Source organism: Ovis canadensis, chromosome 1 (genome assembly GCF_042477335.2).
Source record: "Ovis canadensis isolate MfBH-ARS-UI-01 breed Bighorn chromosome 1, ARS-UI_OviCan_v2, whole genome shotgun sequence".
Lineage (NCBI taxonomy): Eukaryota > Metazoa > Chordata > Mammalia > Artiodactyla > Bovidae > Ovis > Ovis canadensis.
This window is the reverse complement of record NC_091245.1, coordinates 235,742,839-235,760,730: the sequence shown is the minus strand read 5'-3', so window position 1 is coordinate 235,760,730 and position 17,892 is coordinate 235,742,839. Positions and strand designations below refer to the sequence as shown.

At 38.8% G+C, this 17,892-nt stretch overlaps 1 protein-coding gene across 24 annotated transcripts in view; it reads left to right on the top strand.

Annotated features, from left to right (window-relative positions):
• Nucleotides 1-3,354: 3,354 nt before the first annotated feature.
• The window catches only part of MME (membrane metalloendopeptidase), a 109,006-nt gene continuing 94,468 nt past the window's right edge, over nucleotides 3,355-17,892 (top strand). For 2 of the 24 annotated variants that reach the window (XM_069562213.1, XM_069562112.1), the window contains exons 1-5: nucleotides 4,415-4,807; nucleotides 6,501-6,548; nucleotides 6,997-7,094; nucleotides 9,011-9,180; nucleotides 9,884-9,919. In XM_069562213.1, the coding sequence (XP_069418314.1) occupies nucleotides 9,021-9,180; nucleotides 9,884-9,919 (196 nt within the window). In that variant the 5' untranslated portion in view covers nucleotides 4,415-4,807; nucleotides 6,501-6,548; nucleotides 6,997-7,094; nucleotides 9,011-9,020. Of the gene's footprint in view, nucleotides 3,467-3,590; nucleotides 4,808-6,434; nucleotides 6,549-6,996; nucleotides 7,095-9,010; nucleotides 9,181-9,883; nucleotides 9,920-17,892 lie in introns of those variants that run through there. The other 22 variants (XM_069562203.1, XM_069562145.1, XM_069562197.1 and 19 more) reach the window with 17 other exon arrangements.

Sequence of the window (17,892 nt, the reverse complement as noted above, 5' to 3'; positions counted from 1 at the left end):
GTATTTTAGTTGATCTTTTTTATTCCCATACATTTTTTCATCAGTGTTTCCTTAGATTTACCTATATTATTACTATTTTCTTTGCTTACTGTTTCTTCTTGCATATAAGATCTCATATCTAGTATTATTTTGTTTCAGAAATTCATTCTCAACAAGTTCCTTTAGTGAGAGTAGGTAGTGATAATTCTCTCAATTTTTGTTTGGCATAGTCTAGCTGGGACCACTTTACCAAGAATTTTTAACTTGGGAATTTTCAGGCTGCACAATTAGTATAAATCTCAGCCCTATATACATCTGAGGTCTGGTCTGATCATGAATTTTCACGGGAAGCTTTTTGGTATAAATTTACTTACCTGAAGTGGAGGCTTAAAAATATATATATATATTTATGTATTTATGTTTAGGGAGTAGGAAAGAGTGAAAGTGGGATTAGAGTTTTTTTCTTTTTTTTTCCAGTTCACCTTTTCACTGCAGATGTTCCTTTTTAGTCATCTCGACTTTATGTAGGAATCTGACCTGGCTTTCACCTTGTTCTGGTCTAGGTTTTGTAAGGAGTCACAGATTTTGTTAAAATTGAAGCTCTAGATCACCTAGGTTTGATAAGACCTCCTGAGATAGGTAAATGTCACCAGGGCAACACCACTTTCATCACTCAAATGCCTTTCTGGATTCCTAGCTTTTGGCTTTTCAGATTTTCCTTTCATTTCTTGCTAGCTCAGTAGTGCACTTAAAGGGCCTTTAAAAAATATCAAGAATTTGTAAGTGCTACATACAAGGACAGCTTTGAAGGGTCTACTCTGCATCCTTCTAGAACTTGCATTCCACTCATAATAACTTACACATAGCAGCCGGGAGGACTACTTTTGTTACCAAAAGGGTACCCCTTCCATGGCCTGAGAGTGAGCTCTTGTCTACCACTTAGAAATTAATTGTCTAAGGAGAAACACATGCTAACAAAGCAAAAGAATATATTGGGAATAGGCACTAGGTGGAGAGCCGGAGAGTAGGGAACTCTAGAGACTGTGCTGTCATGAGGCTTGCAGTCTTAGGTTTTATAGTGATGGGGGTTTTCTTTCTGGGTTGCCTCTGGCCAATCATTTTGCCCCTGCAAAATGATTTAAGACCCTTCCTGGAAGTGCACATATCTGTTAATTAAAGTGGTTTCCAGTACAAGGGTTTCTGGAAGGTTGGCAGAACATATTATGGGCTGGCATCCCCTCCCTCCTTTTGTCCCCTCCCAAATTCTCCCAGTTAGTCTTACAAGACATATCAGGGGATGGTATCTCCCACCTCTTTTTGACCCCTCCTAAATTCTCCTGGTGGCTCAGAGGTTAAAACATCTGCCTCCAATGTGGGAGACCTGGGTTTGATCCCTGGGTTGGGAAGATCCCCTGGAGAAGGAAATGGCAACCCACTCCAGTACTCTTACCTGGTAGGCTATAGTCCATGGGGTCCCAAAGAGTCGGATACGACTGAGCAACTTCACTTTCAAATTCTCTGTTAGTTTTTAGCAGCAGCATAGTGTTCCTTATTGACCTCCTGTTGTGCAGCAACTCATGCCTGGCCAACAGTTCCCTAAAATTTTCTCCTCCATCTCTGTAACTTACCAAACTACCTGACTTTGGAAAACCTCTACAAACCTCGGTTTTCTGAGTTTCCTTATCTAGTGACTCTTTATTAGACCTATTATAAAAGAAATCTTCCCAGTTTAACCTCTTTCTAGGAAGAGATTTGGCATTTTTGATATAACCCTTAAATTTGGGGGGAACTTTAATGAGATTAAGATTTCTTGTAGGAAACACATACATGACCAACAGCCAGGAGTCTCATTCTAAAAATAACTTGGCACTTTTTTTTGTTAACCGTATACTCTATATCCAGTCTTTTTCTCCATGAAACAACCTTATCAAAAGTGAATCTTTGAATTGGATTCCTGCAGTTTTTTTTTTAATTGCAATTGAATAGACCTAAATCTATGACATGTGCTCTGTTAAGAATAGTCTGAAAAGTTTTCATTAACAAATCTTAATTTTAAAGAACATTTAAGTGAATTACCTTTTTTTTTAATGCTTCAACTCTAAGTTTAGAGGCACTATAAACAAATCAGACCATCTTTGTTTCTACCAGAAATAAGATATTCCTGAACTGCAAGGATAAATATTAACTTCCAAAGGAAAATTTTCTTTTTAAAAATTTTGTGCAAATTTGAAAACAGAACCTAGCTTGAAAAATTCAAATAAAAATGTTAGGACCAGGACTGAGTTTTACTTACATTTCCTGTCGATATGCAAACTTGGTGATTATTCTGGCCAAGGGTATTCCCCCTCCACCACCAACTTTCATCACATATTAATCAGAAGAAATGTGTTAAACTTTTAACATACATGGCTCCTTATGAAGAAACTGAGGACTGACTACATTAAAAAAAAAACTTTTCTAGCTCATTGTAATTTATTGTTAATTATATAAGGTTGAAATAACATTCTGATGATTTAGCTGAAAAGTAATAAAAATTAAGTACTAGAGTGTTAGAAAAATCTAGATTTCTCACAGATTGAGTAAATCACCTTTCTATGCTTCACTCTTTTCTGTAAAGTGAGAACAAGAGTAACTCTTATTTGAGTCAAAATGAACTGGGTTCAAATTCCTGAGCTGAGCTCCTTATGCTTTGGGGTAATTACATTCATATTATAATATTGTGAGGATTAAGTAGTGTCTGCACCATGCATCAAGAAAGAGTAGAGAACAGAGGTTTGAGGAGAGTACTTTTGATTTTGCTATATAATCTAATTATATAATGATTGTTCTTTTTCTTGCTGTCTCTCCATTGTATCCCATTTGCCCTTTCATTAGCAAGTATCACTTTTTCTCTTAGCTTTTCAGCTTTCTTTGTTATGAGAAAGATTCAAAATTTGTTAATGCAAAGGGACTTCTCTCAAGCACTGAGTCATTGTGATGTTAAAAACAGTAATGGCAAATTCAGGAAAACGCAGCCTGAATTCCAGTACGAATACCCCAGGATGTGTCATGCATGTATATGTGTGTATATATGTTGACAAACATATAAGGAAAAAGATCGATGTTAAAGCTACCTATGTACTTGGCACTGATTAACTGAACCAAAAATTATTGAAGCAAAAAAAAAAAAAAAGAAAAGAAATTAGAAGAGGTTTAGTTTTTCTAAAGTGTTTTTTGTGCCCCTGAAAAAGAACCACGTCTTACATGAAAATGGTATATTGCTTGACTGCATTAAAATGATGAGGGTCCAGCAGACACATTAGAGCTAATTTTAATAGGTAGAGCAGACACACTTGAGTTTCTTTTTCTCATTCCCCATTCCAGCCCCCCAGGTATGCACATTACAAGATTCCCTAGAATCAGAAGATGGAAGTGGAGAGTTTCACTACAGATTGTAGCTCTGGACATCGCCAAGATAAAGAAAGGAAGGGAAGAAAGAGACGAGAGGGTAAGCAAAGAGGAAGAGAGGAAAAGGAACAGAAGGAGAGAAGAAATAAAGGGAGCGAGGGATTGCAAGAAAAGAACGTAAGAAAACACATAAGTGAAGGAGAGAAAGTAAATAAATAAAAAATGAGAAAGGAAGGAAGCTTCTCTGATGGGAGCGAGAAAAAGGGAAAGAGTGTGAGAATTGTTTTTGTCTCAGGTCCATTAGGAAGAGAAATAGAACCTTTATCAGCACAACAGAATCTCGAAGAGGCAATGTATTGTTTTCTTGAAAGCCCAGAAGCTAAGCAATTCCAAGAATGTTTGGCAAAGACCTTTTGAGAAGGGTGAGGTGGGGGACGGGTAGGGACGACTTTCTCATACCCCTAGCCCGCAGCCCTGGCCCCATCACGGGATGTGGCAGGATTTGGGAGACTTAGAGGAAACCTTCAGGTCACTCAGGGAACTGCTCCTCTCGCTGGTCCTGCAGTAGTGAGGCGGGGTGGGCGGTGGGGGGTGGGGGGTGAGAGCGCCCAGACACGCGGGGCGCGATGTGCCAGTGGCGAAGCTGGACCCAGCGCAGGCGGGAGCAGCCGCCCAACTCCCAGCGCGGGATCTGCTGAGAGGCCACGGTGAGTCTCTCCGGATGCGGGTCAAGAGATGCCCTGGTTCCCCGTCGCCCCCCGGCCCCGGCCGAGGCGGGCCCGGAACCTCCCTGGAGTCCGGCCTGGGCTCTGCGCTGCCGCCCGCTGCCGGGAGCCCGCGCTGCTCGGGGCGCGCCTGGGCAGACGCACCTACCCACCCGCGCTCTGCGGGACGCCCCGCCGGCCGCCGGCCCCGTGCGCTCATTGGTCGGGGATGTGTCTGCTCAGCAGCCGCCAACTTCCCCCGAATCCCACGGGTGAGTCCCGGGAGAGCGAGCTGGCACCTGGGAGCTGAGGGAGATGGGTCCAAAGGGCGTGAGATCTCCCCTGGGGCGGTGGGAGCTGTTGGGAAGGGAGCTCGAGGGCAGAGCTGGCCGCGGGGCGCGGCTGCCCGGGAGGTGCACGGAACCGGGTCGACGACTCAGGTCCGGCGCGATCAGAGCGCCCGCTACCCCGCGGGCGAGGGAGGCGTGCCCTGGGAAAAGCCGAAACTGAGACTTAAAGAGTGAGGGACCAGGGCAGAGAGGGTAACCTGGTGGAAGGCTCTGCAAGTGATGTGAGGTCGACTCTTCAGGTTCATTTCCATAGCTTTCTTGCAGCCTGTTCCTCGGAGAGTTAGATCTGGTTACTGAGTTCAGCGGTAACCAGATTGCAGCGGGCTGATTTGGGGACTGGGCATTTGTCATTCCGCTGGACAGACACAGTGTTTTTGTATATTTAAAGTAAGGTTTGTTTTCATTTTGGTTTCTGTCAGATTTTCTTCCTTTTTGTAGCTCACTTTTCTATTTTTACTTTCCCTAACCTGAAGATCTTTTTATTATCCCACCTCTTCATCTTGCTTTGAACCTTAGTTTCCTCTTACATAATTTATGCTGATAGAGTGCTTAAATCTCTCGAGGGTTGGTTGGTGGGAGTGGGTGGGTAGTTCTTTAGCAGATGAAAGTTTCCTTAATCGGTCTCAACCAGTTTGTATTATTCGAACAAAAGGGTAATTGCAACCAACTGTTCTCTCTGGCCACTTGGTCAAGCCTACTCCTCCCCAATATACGATGCAAATAATAATTTTATTAAACTGAAAAGTAGCACCTTGATTTGCAGTGTCAGCATTTGGAAGTTGCTAATCCACAAACCGGCTATGAAGGCATCTACCTTGCATTATTGATGGGTTTCAGCACTTAGAGAAATATTGTCCCACAGTTTCTTGCGCTCCATGCTGTCTTTTGTTGTATAGTTGCTACAGTGCATATGGGGGTAATGTGGTTGGGACTTGGTGTTCAGAACTCCGTATATTATTAATAGATCCTGGAAACACCTTCAAGTTAATGTCTGGGCAAACAAGGAGGTGATTTTTCTAGCATATGTGCCTCCTCAGATCTGCAGCTACCGTCTAGTATATGTTCTGCCGTCTAAATATGAGACCTGTTACCGTCTTTTTTGAATATAAGTATAGTTGATTTATAATATGTGTCAGTTTCAGGTGTATAGCATAGTGGGTCAGTATTTTTGCAGATTATGCTCCCCTATAGGTGGAGCCTGTTTCTCTTGCTTTCTATGCCTCAGTTTCCATAATACAAACTGTAATTGCATAGATTAACCTCAGGGACTAGTAGAAATGTTAATGTACTGTGAAGATGAACATTACTTGGATTTATAGACTTCTTTTTAACAAAACAGTTACCCTCTGGATTCTTTGATTTGATGATGTGATAAAAGTAATGTATGCTCAACTGGTATAAAAATTGCTACTTTATATTGCTTTGAAACTCAGTTTCTACCTAGGTAAAATCATCATTTTTTTCTTTTGGAGATGTTGTCTGAAGTCTGCAGTTTGTTAGGTTAGATGTTCTATTTCTCTTCTTGTAGAAGTATCTACTTTTTTGCTTGAACTTGCCAACGCATCTCCAATTGAGGTGAAATACTTTAAGGATGTAGGTATGTTTTGGCATATCCTGCTTCATATGGGACTACAAGTATCAGCTGTATAATTTTTATATTTTTTTGTATAATTGCCTTCTTTACCCCTCTCTGAAACGGATTGGGTGTGGTTGCATTGGGCGTCTAAGTATCTGAGAGATGGTGGTAAGTTTCTTCCTGAAATTCAAGATGTTGACACTTTCATAAGAAAATAGTGACTCCACTGGAATTGACTGGAAATGAATGACAAAGTTAATTGGGTGGTTAAACATGCCCGCCTTGTTTTTGCTTTGCTTTTGTTTTGTTTTCCTTTGCTTTTTAAGTGCTGTTGAAAAATGTGTCTTAGGAGCAAAGATTGCAAATTTACTGGGCGTTTACAAGAGGGGCAGATGGAGAGTCAGCATGTAGTTAAAAAGTGATATTCTTTTGATGCAGGTAGAAGGACTAAACAGCCTCAGTCACTGCATTCATTTACCCCTGTAACAATTTCTGCTGCCTTAGGTGCAGAACCATTAAGAGCTCAACTGCTTCAGTACCCCAGTCTCACGGGTAAGGAGGACATACCTGGGAAAAGTACCCCAGAAGACAGAAAGATACACATGCCTACTAGTTTTCCTGTATAGTGGAAGCCTGGTGGCGCCAAAGAGCACCTTTAATTTAACCCCATGGCTGCCCTGGTTCCTGGCTCTAAGTTTTGCTAGAGAAACTGACGTTTCCAAGAATGAACTAAAAAGAGAAGTGGGTCATAAGATATCAGAGAATGTTTCGCTAGATTGTCTTCTGATCTATTATTAGAGAAGGGAGAGAAATACTAAGGAAAGGGAAATACGCAAGTAAATGTGATTAATATTAAGATGTTTTTGAAGTCAGTCTTGAATTCATTTGGGAGAAGTGGGAAAATTATTCTTTTTATTGTTTACCTTTCTGTACAGCATACAAGTGTTCACTTTGTTTCCTATTTTCTTTCCCCACCTATCTCCCCTGTTAAAACTCCAAGGAATACTATCAATGCAATTCCATATCATAACCCAAGAAAGAGGCTGTGAGATGAAGCCAACATGAGTTACATAACCATTAAGACATTTTAACATTCAGGTACATTACATTCCGTTTTTATTGAGTAGACACAGTTTTCATGGTCTAATAAAATATTTTTATTTAATAGTGTCCTTGGTTATAGCCTCATGTAATCAAGGAGACAGCATACTTAAAATATGTATCCAGAAATTTAAAGTCCATTTGTGGTTCACTTAGTAATAACTTACTAGACATATTAAATTCCTAGTTATCTGCTGGATCATCCAGGCCATCCTTTAAACACAAAATCCTTATCTACTTTATCCTGTGCCTCAGTTTCCACAAAACACACTCACAAAAGATTACAAAGATTTCTAACAGTAAGAATATCTCTGAGCAGTCACTTCATCTGGGAACTAAATTATATGCTTAATTTGCATCAGGCTATAAACAGTTAATCTGTTAGTTTATGATCCTTTTTTCTGCAATCAGCCAGGAAAATTGAAGTTGTCTGTTCTAAGCTTTGGTGAATGGCTGATAAAGAGTCACTAGGCCTATAAAAGAAACATAATGAAATTTAATATTTAGGCTTATATTCCCTTAATTTTACCCCCTAGACTTCTGCAATAAGGTTTAAAGTAGCTATCTTTCTATGGTGATTCAATTTTATTTCAAGATGTATTCTTTGTAATTGTGTTCTTTGAAATGTATTCATTGTAAATGTATGCTTAGTTGTGTAGCTCTGGGCAAGTTACCCGGCTTTTCTTTGCCCCACTTTCCTAAGGTATAGAATTGGAATATTAAAATCCACCTCAAAGATTCAGAGAATTAGCACATGCAAAGCACTAAGAACTATGAATGACACAGGGGAAGTACTCAATAAATGTCAGCTATTATTAGTAGAAGTATTAATATTAGTAATTTAAAAACAAGTTAAATAAGTATCTTGTTCTCTTGACCTGCAAGGTTGAATTGTTTTTTTAATCATATTTTTTCCTTCTTTAGTTGCACAAGGAAGCTATGATTGTGGTTAATATCTCTCATCCCAGGTTGTAAACCATGACTTTTGGCCTAGTGAGTGACCATTTCCAAGACAGTCTAACCAGTTAATAGACACTCATGTTAGCAGTTGTAATTTGGAACTGTAAAAATAAAAGATTTTTTTAAGATGGAAAAAAAACTACCACATATGTTTGTTCATTTTTGTTTTTATCTGTATTCATATTTCAAAGTATTATTTAGTCAAAACCACAAAGTATTAGACATTGATTTCCAAGCTTATAAAGGAAGACAGTGGAACAAGATATAAAATTCACCTCTGATGTTGTCCAAAACTCAGAAGGGTGAGTTTAAAAATTTCCTTAATGGTACAAAAGTTACTTGCTTATGAACTGATGAAAAAATTCTATGTGAGTATTTAAGCAAGTTTCCTTGTCTAATTTTGCTTGGATCTTTAGTGATATCTCAAAAAACTCAAAAGATTGTGGCCAGGATCTGTCTAATTTATATGACTATATACTCTTTGCTTTCAGAATCAAAATTTTGACTTTCAGAAAAAAAATTTCTATTTCTAATTTTTATTAAGTTAGCCTTTTACTGAAGAAGGCAATGGCAACCCACTCCAGTACTCTTGCCGGGACAAACCCATGGATGGAGGAACCTCATGGGCTGCAGTCCGTGGGGTCGCTAAGAGTCAGACACAACTGAACAACTTCACTTTCACTCTTCACCTTCATGCATTGGAGAAGGAAATGGCAACCCACTCCAGTGTTCTTGCCTGGAGAATCCCAGGGACAGGGGAGCCTGGTGGGCTGACGTCTCTGGGGTCACACAGAGTCGGACATGACTGAAGCAGCTTAGCAGCAGCAGCAGCAGCAGCCTTTTACTTTTATTCAGCCACATTAGGCGTTTAGAAAATTGTGTATAGATCTCTTCATTTTATCTATTTATTTGTTATGTCTAGTTTTTAAAAATTAAAAAAAAGTTTTTTGCAGATTTTAGGTAATGGGCAGATCAGAAAGTCAGATGGATATAACTGATATCAACACACCAAAGCCAAAGAAGAAACAGAGATGGACCCCATTGGAGATCAGTCTCTCCGTCCTCGTCCTGCTGCTCACCATCATTGCAGTGACAATGATAGCTCTCTATGCAACCTATGATGGTGAGTTATCCCCACACTCATGCCCACAAACATGCAGAAGAGAATGAAGTCTTTATCCTAGACTTTCCTCATCTATTAAACAATAGGTTAAGGAGAGAGACACTTAAAGACTGTGTGATATAAAGATTCATTTATAAAATGTAATATCAACATGCCAAAGCAATTAACTTGACTAAAGTACAATGTTTTTTTATGCTTGAACTAAGTTATTAATTGCCAAGTATACTTAGTGCACTCATACTTATTTTATGAAGATTCTAATGTATAATTTTACTTAATGAAAATGTTCACAATTTTAAAACCAGCTTCATTTGGTCAACTATATTGTGTCATTGAAATTCTAGACAACTTTACGAGAATTTAAGAGGTCTAATTTGAGTCTTAAAAGTTTTTCACAAATGGGAAAAAAAAATGGTATGGTTATCAGGCTAAAACAACTGATATTGCAATTTAATTGTACTAAGGGCTTAGGGGACAGAGCTGATATAGGAAATACATTCTCTTCATTTAAAAATTTAGGATTTGCTTATTTTATTCCTCTTTATTTTCTTCTAACTTCTGTCAGTGGTATATAATACTCAGGGTTTAGTTCTTGCTCTAAGGAATTGGTTATTTAATTGATAGTTTACAAAAGCAGAAAAAGTAGGGAAAATATAGAAAACATGTATTGCAAATATTTATGCACATATCCTCCTTTTTCTAGATGGTATTTGCAAGTCATCAGAGTGCATAAAATCAGGTAAGAATATGGTTTTTAAATGGAATAGTTTCATAATTAATGTATAGATATTTAAAAATCAAATGCTAATATATCTGTATTTGTGTATATTTTTATTTATTATAAATCACTAATTTATAGTCAAAGAAAATAAAAATACATTTAAGTAGTGGATAGTTAATTTATTCATTCTAAAAAGGAATTCATTCATTTGAACCCCAGAGTATATGGTAGGGTAGCGATGGAGAACTGTATCTCTAGCTTTATGAAGCTTGCCTTATAATTGGAGAAAGAAAATCAGCACATTGAAATGACACACATCGTATCATTTAGTTTTAAATTTCTCAATGCAGATCATAAGCAAGGTAAAGAAACTGAGATTTGGGAGGGGTCTTAAAGCAGGGCTAGGATGTGGAAGTGGAAGTATAGAAGAGAAAATTCTAAACTAGGAGAAAGGACAGGAATAAATCATGTAGAGAAGCAGTGCAAGTATAGACTTGATAAATAAAAGTTACAGAGAGCATTGAAAATTCATGTTTAGCCCTGATTTTGTAGTAGGCATGGAAAGGATATTTTCCTAAACAGATAACTCAATAAGGCAGAAGTTGGAAGGTGATTCCGGGAATGCTAGCGTAGGTGGGCTGAGTGAGAAGCTAGGGAGAGTAGGCAGGTAGGGGCTGCTTCTGCTCAGGTGTGAGCTGAGGGGGGCTACCTACAATGGGATGAAAAAGCCATGAAACAATTGGATGGCTCAATAGCACTGACTTGCTAAATGAAGGATATGAGTAATTTGAACATGACACCAAGCATGAAACCTCAAGGGACTTGGGAGACTGTGGCAGCTCACACAGAAACAATGAAGTTAGGCAAGTTTGTTTTCGGTGGGGGAGGGGGTGTATGTGTGTGTGTGTGATTAATATGGATTTAGACCTGTTGGTTCTAAGTCAGGGGTAATATCGAAGTAAAGATTGATAGCAAGAAAGTAAAGATGGAGTGGATTTAGGGTCTGTCAGCCAAGAGGTGATGGTTGAAGCCTTGGGAATAGTTGAGTTCTTAAAAGAAGTATAATGTTGAAATTAAGAGGACATCAAGTATTAGAGTAGGAGGAAAAGAAAAATCAGCAAAGGGAACAGAAGAATATGACGCTTTTAGAAGTCATATCAATTAGAGTGTGGTGGAAAAAAGAACATTTTGACAAAGAGAAGAAAGGTGGTAGCAGATATGTGAATACCTTGGATATGGACATAATACATATGCCCTTTTGCAAGAGGTTCTAAACTTCCTTTCTAGTGTCTACATTTCTTCTAAGAAATAACCTGTCACAATAAGTTTTAAACGTTTTCTGTTGGACTGTCTTAGGTGTTTTTCTGTTACTTACTGATTTGTGCAGAATAATGATGGGAAAACTGTGGGGTTATAGGTTAGAGTCTAACATCCTGAGTGTATATGTGCTCTTTTTGCCTACTCTTCCCCAACCACTGGATCTCAAGGGCACTAGCCATATAGATACTCTGGGACATGATATAGGTAGCTTAAGGGCAACCTGATTAGGATAGCAGCCATTTGCTCCTCAGCATAACAACATGTACTTTCCCATCCAAAGGCCTTCCCAGAAACCAAGGAGTTTTCTTATTCTTCAGGGGAGTGGCTACACAGGTCCCTTGGCTGGGTAGTGTCCAGGGTCTCTGTGCTAGAGTTGGTAGTGCTCAACTTGTCTGAATTACTGTTTGCCCTCTCCCTGAGTCCCATCCCCCCTTTCTTTCTACCAGTTCCCTATTATATGCTCATGCTATCAGTTTTGAAAAAACCCCACTTATGTGTTGACTTCTAATTCTCTCTGTTTTTCAATACACTTGACAGACCTATTAAGTCTCTTAATCTGTAGATTCTCTCAGGCACTCTTTTTTTCCCTCTCACTTTTTTTTCTTGGATTTTATTTTTTGAAGAAACCAGATCCTTTGATTCCTAGGATTTGTGGGATTACCTACAATCTAGGTGATCGTACCCTAGAGATCTGAGCAGGTTTCTTCACTGATACCCACCCAATGAGCAATGTGACATTTGGAATCTGAAATCTTAAATGTGACTTAATGTTTAGGGGGAAGGCTTTGGCTTTTTTTGATAGTGGTTGCCAGGCTTAACTCATTAAAATGTATTTAAACTGGATCCTTTAATTGTAGCTGAGAAATCATACCAAATGTAAAAAATACCTCACAGAACTGTATCTTGGCAGAGAAACGTATACAATAGAAATAACTTCAGTGATAGACAAGATTGCTGAATAGCGGTATGTTTTTCTTTATTCTGCTTTGTTAATTCACAAGCTGTTACGGATACTTTTATATTCCTAGTTACTATTCCTCCCTGGGGGGAGAATGGTGAAACTTACACTTATGGATAGAGTTTTCATGCTCTACTTACACACACACACACACACAGAGTCCTCTACTGGTTAGAAAATATTTTCTGTGTCAGAAAATACAACTGTCACATTTGGAAGTTTCTATAAATTAAGAAAACTCGGGGGAAAATTTTGGAAAGAAAAAAAAGTGAGAGAGTGAAAGAGGGGAATGGATGGAAAAGAAAAGAAAGACGGAAAAAGGATGTTGAAAAAAATATAGTCTCCCACCAGCAATTCTATAGATTACTTTAAAAGGTTGGGAAGATTCAAATCTGAGCACAGAAATTGTTGAGCATTGGAAAGTATAGGTACTGATACCCATGGTGTTTAAGTAAAAGTTGGTTTTAGCTTAAATCTTTCTCCCCGTGGAAGGGAAAGTCATGGCAAGTGCACTTCTCTCTTTGATCCTATGAAGTCAAGGGATGGAGGTCAAGCCATACTAAGGCAAAAATAAAATATTACATAAGGCTGGGGATCATCTTGAAATTTAGTGTTTGTCCTTTACGAAGTTGCTCAGTCGTGTCCGACTTTTTGCGACCCCATGGACTGTAGCCTACCAGGCTCCTCCGTCCATGGAATTTTCCAGGCAAGAGTACTGGAGTGGGTTGCCATTTCCTTCTCCAGGAGATCTTCCTGACCCAGGGATAGAACCTGGGTCTCCCGCATTGTAGGCAGACACTTTACCGTCTGAGCCACCAGGGAAGTCCTTTAAACCTCTATAAATTTAAACATTGGTTTAGCCAAAAAGTTAGTTCAGGGTTTCCATAAGCTGTTATGGAAAAATCTGAAAAACTTTTTAGCCAACCCAATATTTATAATATACACAAAAATGATGTTTATAATACATACTTTAACTTGCTTGTATAAAAAATGCATCACTATGAAAGATTACACCAGACCTAAAATGAAACAAACACTATTTAACAAGGTATAGCAGGGTTCAAAACCCTACTATTAAAGTATGAGTAATATTTACCCTACAAGGTTGTAAAAAACATGGAGTTATAGAGCCTGAATGTGATTTCTCAAATGTCTCTGTAAATCTATATCTTGAAACTGGCTTCCATTGCACTGAAACCTTACTGAGATGTCAAAGAATCATGAACTTTAAATCAAGGTTTTCCAGTTTCATCACTGTTAACATTTTGGGCTGGATCATTCTTTACTGTGGGGAGGGGACTGTCCTGTGAATGTAGGATGTTTAATAGCATCCCTGGCTTCTGCCACTAGGTGACTAGTAGCACCATTTCCCAATTGTGACAGCCAAGAAATGTCTCCAGACATTGCTAGATGTCTCCCTGGGGCAGCAGAATCATCTCCAGTTGAGTACCACTGGCTTAAATAATCTCAGGAGATCATCTATTGCTTTCTCTTTGTACTAGGCAGAATAGTGCTTCCCTAGAGATGTCCACTTCCTGTCCTTGGATCCTGTGAATGTGTTACCTTATAAGGCAAAGGATACTTAGCAGATGTGATTATTAAGTTATGGATAACTCAGGGAGATTATCCTGAGCTATCTGGATGGTCTTATGTGACCACAAGAGTTCTTATTGGGTAGGCTAGAATGTCCACTCAGGTACCATTTATAGAAAACCCCAAATGAACCTTTTGGCCAACCCAGTATCAGAGGAAGGGAACAGGAGGGTCAGAATCAGAGAGGAAGATGTGAGAACTAAAGCAGAGGAAGCCAAGATTGGAGTAATACAGCCATGAGCCAGAGAAAGTGTGTAGCCTCTAGAAGCTGAAAAGGGAAAGGCGTGGTTCTTCTAGAGTATCCAGAAGGAATGTGTCCCTGTTGACCTCCAGAGCCGTAAGATAATACATTTCTGTTGAGTCACTGCGTTTGTGACAGTTTGTTGTAGTAGCAATAGGGAACTAGTAATATGACCCTTCTATAGTTTCTTTATTTGAGGCCTGTCTTTGAAGAGTTAAACATGCATACCCAGTGTCTCTTCCTAAACTAGTCTTTTATTACAAAATTGTGTGTAACATATAAAAATAAGGAAGAAATGTTAAATAGATTAATAGAGAGGTATAATAATATAGGAGAATAATAATAGAATATAATAAAGTAAAAATAAGAGATAATAAAATAGAATAATAATAGCTAACACTTATTGAATGTTTGTGTGTCTGACCCTGTTGCAGGCAGTTTACATTTGATCCTCATAGTGACCTTGTGCATTAGGTACCATTATACATTCTCTTTACAGTTGAACAGACTTGAGCTAGCATTGCACTCCAGGCAGCTTGGCTCTAGAGCCTGTATTCATGACCACTTCTCCATGTTGCCTTAAAGAAAATTAGGCATCTGTCAACTTTTAATGCTCTATACTTGTACATGCCGTATTTGAGAGCAAATTGCTTCCCCTCATGCTAGAGCTTGGAATTAAAGGACATAAGTGACTCTCAGAGAACTGAAATAATTAAATCCAAACTGAGAAGGAGAAGAATGAGTATCTTTTTGACCAAGAATCAAGCTACTTTACTGAGAACAGTAAGCAACTTTATCAGTGACTTTAGTACATCAAACTCAACTTGGAATTGAGGAGTTTAAAGAAGCAAACATTAGTAGTTGGTCCTCAACTCTCCAGGGGATAGAGAAACCAAGTTCAGATACATGATCAGTCGAGTTCTCAAGATGGCGGGACCACCCATACAGGTGTGCAGGTTGTACACTGCACAATTGTGGCAGTCCTGAGGGATTTGTGGAGCACCAGGACCTGGATGAACCTCTCACAACTGTCCATTTTCTTTACTTTAATTCTCTACTCACCAAGCAAACTTTTGATGAGTATTAAATATTAATACAGGAAAGGAGGCATTCTATTCACTTGATAGATATATTCAGCTTGGTGAAATAATGTGTTCATATTCTGATATATAATCACTTTTGTGTGGCTGGAGCTATAATCTTTGAAGTAAATGAAGCTTCCAAATATCTGATCATTTCTGCAAGGGCCAGATCCTGGTGGTAACCTCAGTGAAGCATCTTGTTAGCAACTGGCCTTTTCCTGACAACAGCAGGGAATATCTGCGCTGATACAGGCCATGGTCCTTCGTGGTCTGTTGACACCCGAGGAACCTCCATGAAGAAAAATGGCACAACTAGATGAGGACACTGAGGACTCTAGGCTGACTCATGAGAGCTGCCGGCCATGCAACAGCCTTTCAGAGCGGAAGATGAGGCGACTTCATTACGTAATTAAGCTTGAAAAAAACCCTTCGGGCAATAAGAACACAGCAGGCATCTTAGTGGGAAGACTGCTGAAGCATAGCTTTGTTAATTTAAATGTGGCATGTGGCAATTTGCTTTGGGCTTCCCTGACACCATTCTCCTGACAATAGTGTAAAAATACTTGCTTCAAAAATTCTCCAGTCTAAATTAGCATCTGTCAATCAGATCCGTTCCAAGAAAGGGAGTCAATTATATGATAGGTACACTCATATATAACATATTTTTCTTATCTTCTAGGTAGATTTTAAGCAGTCATGCACCATCTCTTTTCAGTACATGGTCAAGGTATGGAAAACAGATAAATTGGATTCAGTGGCTAAAGGGAAAAAAAAATTGGCAATGTCTGATAAGTTCATTTGGTGTCTTAAAGTTTATTTTACAGAAAAGGCAAAACTATAGGGGCAGAAAGTAGAATAGCTATTGCCTACAGGCTGGGATTGGAATAAGGATTCCCACAAATGGATATAAGGAAACATGCTGGGGTGATGGAATGTTTCTAGAGTTGGACTGTGGTGATCATTGTACAAATATGTAGAGGTATTAAAAGTTACTGGGTGAATTTTATGGTATATCGTTTAAAAGCAGCAAAATCACCCTTATCCCTTTTTTTCTGTCTCTCCAGTGTCCATTTATAAGTAATTATCTTCTGTTTTGATCTTATACTTGCTATCGTTAGTAAATGTTGAGTCCATTGATTCCCATTTCCACAATTTAAAGCAATTATGTGTCATTTTCTATGCCTACCAAATCACTAAATAATTTAAGCTTCTCAGTTTTAGTGAGTACCTATTATTTGATTACATTAACATTATACTGATGAAAAGTCTACGGAAATAGTGAATCAACTAGGAAATTAAAATTATTTCAGAATTGGACATGGGAAGCATTGTTTGCATATGTTGGAGTTGCGTTTTCAGAGGAAGTCGGGGATATATGTGGTATGGTAGGCCAGGTAGATCAACCACCTCTTAATCAAAGGCAGGATACAGGGTCTACCACAGAGTGGTTCTTGGGGATAATCGTGCTCCTGGGAAAAGGTGTTGGTTTTTCCCAAGAGTTCTGTGAATTGTTTCCCTTTTCACCCTGACTACTAATATGTTAAGAGATTTGTCTTTAACCTATAATTATAGGACCTCTTTGTATACATTTGATTCATTAGCATTATCCCTGCCCTCCTTTTTCTTTCTCAGCTGATGTATATGATTTTATTTTATATATCCTTGTAAGGCCACTTTGAATTATTTTATAACCACATAGGTTTATGGACCATAGGTATATGGTCCATATACCATAAAATTAACCACATAGGTTAATAATTAGATGATTAGAATATAGAGAAATTCCAGTAATAGATATGTGCATGAGAAAGACTGTTAAAGGGTAAACTTTATTTTGAAGAGATGTGTTATGAATAATGAAGGCAAAATCTTTTGAAAGATTATGGCTTCTTTTTCCACAAAGCCAACAGCATGAAAGAACTGAGATGTAAGTTTGGGCCACATCCTGTGTTGCTAGTATGTGATCTTAATTAAGTCAGTTTAGCTCTCTGCATTTCATTTTCCTTATCTCCAAAATTGAAAATTAAAAGTGTCTCATTTTACAGAGAAACAGCAAAGATTAATGACAGCCCATTTCATTTTATGCATTCTTGAAGGAGATGCACCACAGGTATGATGCACAGATGTATTCCATTTAATATGTTCTTTCACGAAAGTTGCAGATGCACCATTTAAAGCTGATTTATGAAGGGTAAAAATCTATTTATTGAGAATCAAAAGGCAGTCAACATATTTTTTAAGTAGAAGGTGTATCTAAAAAAGAGAGAGGGTAGGGGTTGGAGGGGGAGAGAGAGAGAAAGTAATATATTTTAGATACTCTCAGGTAAAAATGTGTCATCTCTTATTAACATTTTCCTTGACTACTGTGCTCTGTCTTAGCACAAGGAGTGACAGTTCAGCCTGCAAATCACGTAAAATGAGCAAAATTAGTAATGGGCACATGCATCCATGTGTCCTGTAAAGCAAACCACATTTTGGGGTGTGTGTGAAATCAGTCAGGCACACTTTGATTTGAACACATAGCTCTTCTGTGCTCACCCTTGCAGACACTCACTGTTACCCCTTCCCTCCCCAGTGATTAAACTCTAAAAGTAAAGAAGCCAGAGGGCTACGGGAAGAGGAGAATAACTAGATTCTTGTTATTCGCAGTGTGGTCCACATACTAGCAGCATCAGCATCAGCTGGGAACTTGCAAAAATGCAAATTCTCAGATCCCAGCTCAGACCTGTTGAATCTGCAACTGCATTTTTAGTCAAATTGCCAGGAGAGGACACTGCACAGTAAGGACTGAGAAGCA